Source organism: Salmo salar, chromosome ssa05, assembly GCF_905237065.1.
Source record: "Salmo salar chromosome ssa05, Ssal_v3.1, whole genome shotgun sequence".
NCBI lineage: Eukaryota > Metazoa > Chordata > Actinopteri > Salmoniformes > Salmonidae > Salmo > Salmo salar.
The window spans coordinates 21,035,983-21,043,352 of record NC_059446.1 but is presented as its reverse complement, the minus strand read 5'-3'; the positions used below and the strand labels follow the sequence as shown (position 1 = coordinate 21,043,352).

The 7,370-nt window shown below is 39.9% G+C and overlaps 1 protein-coding gene across 1 annotated transcript; it reads right to left on the bottom strand.

The window, feature by feature from the left end:
- Positions 1-291: 291 nt before the first annotated feature.
- Positions 292-2,386, bottom strand: nkx3-2 (NK3 homeobox 2). Its single transcript, XM_014199143.2, has 2 exons — positions 1,740-2,386; positions 292-1,309 (listed from the first exon to the last, which is right to left on the bottom strand). The coding sequence occupies exons 1-2, from the start codon at positions 2,131-2,133 to the stop codon at positions 873-875; spliced, it is 831 nt and encodes a 276-aa protein (XP_014054618.1). The 5' UTR covers positions 2,134-2,386; the 3' UTR covers positions 292-872.
- Between the last annotated feature and the right edge of the window lie 4,984 nt (positions 2,387-7,370).

The window sequence follows — 7,370 nt, the reverse complement described above, 5'->3', positions numbered from 1 at the left end:
AAGAATGGTTAATGACACAATTACAATTCATTTAGGCCCACTGATCATGGTCAACAAAACCACTGTCATATTAACTGAAATTCAGCCCTTACAAAAAGATTGCTGTTTTGAAATTGCAGTAAAAGTGCAGTAACTTCAGTCAGCAGCTGACTGTGTTTTTTTGGATGCAGTAGTTGCAGCATGCAGTAATACTGCACTCCAACTGCAATCTTTTTTCGTAAGGGAAAGTCTAAAAAGGGAAAAAGGACATACATATTAAGGCTCGAATCAAACACGACTAGCTTCAAAATATAATATGCCTGATATGTTTTTAATGTTTGATTTCTCTCTTAATAAACAATCAGATTTAGAACAATTAGAAAATAAGTACATTTTTAACAAGAGTTCAATTGTTACTGTCTCTGCCACAGTTCACGTTAAGGTCATAAGTACAAAAGAAACCTTCAAATCGATATTTCAGTCAGATATATGTCCACACTCTATCTCTATGTTTCGAAAAGTGCTGAAAATCTTACCGTTACCCTACAACCGCAGCAAGAAAAGAAAAGCAGTAAGGGAGATATTCGAAATGTCGCTTGGGGGTCTGATATCTCCAATGCTCGTAGTATACATAGGAACACAGATGTTGTAGGCCCCCTCTGGAAGGTTTACAACTCCATACAATCTGAAACAATGGCCTAGTGTCATCACTATACCAAGAAAAGTGACATGTTCAGTCTAGACACCATGAGGCAGTTCAAATGATTGACATAACTCACATAAGTAGTTCTGAGTTCATTTAATCTCTCCTGATTTCTTCATAAAAAGTCAATAAAGCAAATGCCTCGATTTCCTGATGGAGGAAAATAAATACAAAGTAGGCTATTCAATTCTCATTGATTCCCAGCACAAGTAGAGAGTGTCCATGCCGGGAGGCAATAGGCGTAGGGGTAGTAATACGACGGCTGGAGAGCGAGGAGCGGAGGCCGCAGTAGTTCTCCGGGGTTGTACTGTCTCTGGTCGTCCCGAACTAACACTTTCACAGCCACTTTCTTTGCTGCAGGGGCCGATGCCATCAAGTCGGCAGCCATTTGACGACGTTTTGTTTTATATCTGCGGTTCTGGAACCATATTTTGACCTGCGTCTCTGTCAGCTTCAGGGAGGCCGCCAGGTCTGCTCTCTCTGGTCCGGATAGGTATCTTTGGTGATTGAACCTACGCTCGAGCTCGAACACTTGCGCGTGGGAGAACGCAGCCCTTGAACGTTTTTTCCTCTGTTTGGGCTGATCCGAACTTTTATCACAACTGGCCTCGTCTAGGTTGTTGGAATCTGAAAGAAGAAATTGTGCATTTTATGAACTATGAACAATACAAATCATCACTTTTCTTAGACCACACAAGATGGAATAGTCAAATAGGCCCTAGCTCTTAAAATGCATCCAGGGCTGTCTGAAAACTAACCTCACACTTTCATAAATCATCATTGCCATATACACAAGTTAATGGAATATATAGATTGAAATTAGGCCTAAAAATGTGTGTATGCATGACATAACATCCCGCTGCCTCATGCGTAAAGGCGGTGCCTCCTGCGAGTAAAATAGCCTAATGTTTACAACACATTGGGGAAATGATTTGAAGGGATTAGACTAGGATGTTCCCCATAAAGTATTTTTAGAATATTACTTTAAATTATGGTTTCAATTCATGTGTTTACAGACTTTTACCCGATATGTCCCAATAAAAAAAATGTAACTTACCCGAAACATTAGGTTCACAGTCACTAAGACCTTTTGCGTTATCGACAGCAGTGGATTCATGGTCCGTTTCGTCCTGCAAACTTTCTTCCAGGACGTCTGAAGCAGGATCCCTGTTTTTCTCGGACTTGCAAACCGCCAGTCTCTTGCTGTCATTGTCATCACTGAGACCTGAATCCGAGTCGTAACTTTTCTGGTCGCTGGCCATGCAAGCTCCCTCGTCACTTCTACACGCCGCGGGAAAGTCCTCCGAACCAGTATCCATTTCTCCAAATATTTTCCAACACGCAGTCTTCGAGAAGCAGATGTCCAAATCTGGCAAGTGTCGACTGTCCTCTTTTTTGTTCAAAATGGCTTGGATAGAGAAAGGCATTAAGGAGTTGCTGCGAACGGCCATTTCAAAGAGCAAAGTTTCTGTCTTGTAAAAATCGTAGATATGGACCAACGTCAAATCATCCGCATTGTATTCCCCTTGAAGCGCTATTACTGCTTTTTTGTACCTCCCAGATTTGGTATCTCATTGCATTCCCACTGAAAAAGCGATGGAAATACTGCGTTCAGCCTATATCCCGAGGCAAGATGCTTCTCCTCCGTCAGCTCTCGCATTAGCCTAAGCTTTCTCTCTTTTCCTGCCTTTTTCACACAGATCCACTATCCAACCTCACCTGTGACAGACAGCGATCCCTCTCCATTTCCTATTGGACGAGAGGAGAGAAAACTCGAGTGATGATTGGCCACTGTAAATTACGACACACTCACGTCCTGTCTGGCAATAAATATGTTTTTAAAAGGTTAACCCCTCACCAGCCAAAAGGGCTGTTGTATATCAAACCATGAAAATAAAATGACCCATTGGAATGAGAGTAGCCTAGCTAGCATATGTTTGTCTTTAGCCAACGGACACCAATAGATACGCATCCACAACTGTAGCCAATGTCACTCAGAATAATGAGAACTTCGAGGTTGATAGTAATACAGCTGTCAGTCTACCTGGGTGGCTGTTGTTGTGCGCCTTCTCCCTATCCATACATAGGCCTACCGTTTGCTCAATAGATGATGTTATTGACGACGACCTTGGCCTTGAATCTATACTGTAAATACCAACCACCTGAACCACAGGTAAGCTTCACTCGGTGTCAAATGTATTCAATTAAGGTTGATAACTCATAAATGTAAAACAAAGAAGAGTTATATGGTAGGGATTATTTGCGTTATGTCTGGAGTTCTTTCTGAGGAGCATCTTCCCGTGAAATAATGATGTAGGCTTTATGCTTCTCCTGCTGTATGTTATAAAGCACATGCCTAAACCCCATTTAATTTCAATGCATGCACATTATGTTTTTCATGGTTTGCCACATGTAGGCCTATAAATTACCACAGACCTCGGGTGTCGGTGACATGATCTGCGGGCCCACAGGCAGCACATTTCAACACATTGAGGTAGGAGGAATAATTATTTTCTCATTGGCAATTGATCGAATTGAGGTCTTAATAAATTCGTCCAAGATTTATCATTGATCTTGTTTGTTTCGAGCTATAGGTAACCTAGCGGTTAAGAGCGTTGGGCCAGTAAATGAAAGGTCGCTGGTTCGAATCCTCGAGTCAACTAGGTGAAAAATCTTTCCATGTGCACTTGAGCAAGGCACTTGACCCTAAATGCTCCTGTAGGTCATTCTGGATAAGAGCGTCTGCTAAATGACTAAAATGTAAATGTAATTCAGGAGCCGTGCTTGTGTGTTTCCTCTCGCAATGATACCACAACAGTAGAATACATATAGGCTAATCTTTACCCTATTATTTCAGATGTTATATTATCACCATGGTATAGTGCATTTGGTTTAGGATAGAAATAAATACTAAATTAAGTCGAGCAATATGTGTTTGTCTTGTAGCGTTAGCCTCTCTTTACGATTAACAAGAACCATCATAATGCATAGTGTAGGTTTTGTAGGATCATAGTGTAGGCATATCATTCATGCAATAGCCTGCGTCCCAATTGGTCAGATTATTGTTGTGTTATCTGATAATACCAGATGTAGCCTCCTTTATAGTCTACGCCAAGGGCTACCTCTAATAATAATAATACATGTCATAGTATTATTTGTATTTGTATAGTTGTTGTTGTTATACATAATATAATTTTTATCGTGATGTTAGTAAGACATGAATAAACATCAACAACATTCATTCAGCGCACAATGCACGAGTTAACCAATATTTATGAGCAGACCGCAAGCGTGAATATTCGAATGCTTCAGCAGTTCCCATAATATAGGCCTACGACTTCTAACCATGTCACTGAAGCGTTTATCCACTATCTTCTTTTACATTGACTCATATTTGTGTTGATTGAAAGTTGGTGATATCATCTGATCTTTTGTATATATAAAAAAACAACAAGTAAATCAATACAATATGCTACCAATTAAAACACATAAAATCCGTAACTGGTATTTGTGAATGTCTTCTTGCGCAAAAAAGCAATCGAGTTATGCGCGGTATACGCGTAGGCCTATGTCATTTATTATATAGGTAGGCCTTGATTAATAATATATTTTATGGGCACAATGTAGAGCATAATGTTGAATAAGCAGGGATTTTTTTATTTCTTTTGAATATCAACCGTTTAACAGAATCATAATAGGGTCATTGGCATTGAATCTGATGCTATCATTTCAGATATTTGCAGTTGTATTATTTCCATTCTAAATAGCTTCCTCATCTTGATAACAGTTTGATGATTGCAACAGTTTGCAGTGATATAAATATCAGCACGAACCCACTGAATATGAAGTGAGGTCATATGCCTAGAAAATGTATAGGACAATTGATGACAAACATGTTATGAGTGTGTAATCCTATCATACCTAGGCTCATTTTAAAATATTAACGGTTTCTCAATTGTCAAGTGGATCAATGATGTCATTGGCAGACCTTTTGCATGTATATGTCCTACCACCTAGTGGTCACTGAGTATACTACTTTGTCATTTGCATATGTGGCATCATTAGTGAAAACACTAGCAGCCTGAAGTACATATAGGACCTTTCCCTGCTGTGCAACCGCATGGACCCTGCACCTGGATTAGAAGGGGACCTCATTTTTATTTTTCACATAATTTAAAAAGACTGCCTTTGTGTACAGACAATTGATTGTTCTTTGTGCTACTTTTGCATTTTTATGACGATATCATGACATATGATCCTTGCAAAAAATTGACTGCTGATCTCACAACAACTCCTTCCTTACGGGAATAACCCCAGCTGACTTAAGACTTAAAGTTTGACTTAGTCTTGAAGAGAGTATTAAAAGGTTTTGTAATGAGTCTTCCCTGCTTTAGCCACAGAAGGAGGGTAAAGAGAAGGTAAGAGAGAATAAAATGGAAAATGGGTCAAATTGAGAGTTTGTTCATGTGCCAGAGGTCCAAAAAAGAGGAACTCACCCTGGCTATCAATACAACGTCAACCAGGCTCCCTGGGCTCCAGCGTGTTTAGATAACCAAACTGGGATGAATAATAGAAAGTAAGTAGCTATAAGTGGCAAGAAAACTAAACAGCGTAACAGCAGTTTGCTGTACAGCAAGACAATAAGTGATGCATAGTAAGTGATATGCAATAAAAGCTTCAGCGTGGGTATGCATAGAGTGAAGCAAGATTGATGTCACAGATGTATAAAAGCATTTCTTTGCAAAGGAAAGTCTTTCATGGCACTCAAGGGGAAAATCTACCTCTAATGAATTCATCCCAAATCGGCATACCAACTTGTGGTTAAATTTTTTACAGTGTTTTAATTAAGAATTGGCAGAAGTGGTCAAAGAACTAATTGGAAATAAATCCAATGTCCCCATCAATTTCACATATTCTTCCAGACCATCAACAAAAACATACTTTTGTCCCTTTTCAGAATTTAGCTTCTCCTCTGCCATTTCATTTGTGGGTGTGGGACTTATTGCACATTAGGTATAAATATAAATGTGAAGAGAGAATCAAAACTGCCCAGACACATAGGCTCTCTAGGACCGGGTTTGGAAAACTATATAGAAACCCCATAGTGTTTGTGTCTGTTTGTAAGGTCCACATCATGCTCTCCAGCCTATATATAGAGGGATACTCAGGGACAGCAGAGGTAGATTAGATAAGATGGGTCCCTCTGCTGGCTGGGAAAGACACTGACATGGAGGTGGTGTCTGGGACCCACAGGTAAATTTGGGCTTTGTGACATTCAGATGTAGGATCTTAATTTGAGCATCCTGATGCAGGAGAACGTTCCTGCAATGTAGGACATTTAAAACTTGTAGTGTATTTGATGTTAAAAAAGGCTTCTGAGTGGAGTCTTACAAAATGGAATATAATGATGCGGATAATGTTTGGAATGACAAAATGTAATGTGTACATCTAAAGACCTGCATCACTATAATGAGAGCATTTAATTTTTTTATTTATTTTTAGCTTTTGTTAATGTTCTAAGCTCTGCAGAACAAGCATAAGGAAGTGTATCGCTGGTTGGGGTAAGTTTCTCAAAACCAATTGAAATCTCCAAAGAAAAAAAGAGTCTGGACTATTCTATAACATGCCATTTTCATCCAAAATACAGATTTAGTTCAAATAAAGTGAATATCTCTTTTAAATATTGCAGATTGCACTTTTAATGGTGATTATATGTAATAATTTTAATTATCATTGTTATATTCAATTACAATGATGGCAGATCATTCTGTATGTTGGTGTTATGGAGAGTTGACATAATGATGTATTAATTTGTCCACAAATTTCATTTTCACTCCCTGAATACCTCCTTTGTGTGATGTAAGGGAGAAAACTACCACACTCCCTGAATACCTCCTTTGTGTGATGTGAGGGAGAAAACTACTACACTCCCTGAATACCTCCTTTGTGTGATGTAAGGGAGAAAACTACCACACTCCCTGAATACCTCCTTTGTGTGATGTGAGGGAGAAAACTACTACACTCCCTGAATACCTCCTTTGTGTGATGTAAGGGAGAAAACTACCACACTCCCTGAATACCTCCTCCGTGTGATGTGAGGGAGAAAAGTACCACACTCCCTGAATACCTCCTCCGTGTGATGTAAGGGAGAAAACTACCACACTCCCTGAATACCTCCTCAGTGTGATGTAAGGGAGAAAACTACCACACTCCCTGAATACCTCCTCCGTGTGATGTGAGGGAGAAAACTACCACACTCCCTGAATACCTCCTCAGTGTGATGTAAGGGAGAAAACTACCACACTCCCTGAATACCTCCTCCGTGTGATGTGAGGGAGAAAACTACAACAAAACCATTACACAAGACATGCATGTATACTGGGTTAACCTGGCGTGAGAGTGGTTGTGTCTCCTTATTTCTACACAGCATATAACTTTAACCTTATGTTTTTAACAGAAATCCTGGTTAATCGAGCCGCATGACAGAACCATGGTAACATCTCTGTTTCCCATCCTCTCCAGGGTGTGTTTATGACAGGTCCTGAACCTTTGCGTGCTGGTATGAGGAAGGAGGCTTGCAGCACGCCATTCTCCCCCTCTCTTACGAGAACCGCTGCCAAATTGCGTTCAGATGGAGCAATACATGAGAGGGCACTGCCAAGAGTCATTTGCAATACATGCTCCCAAA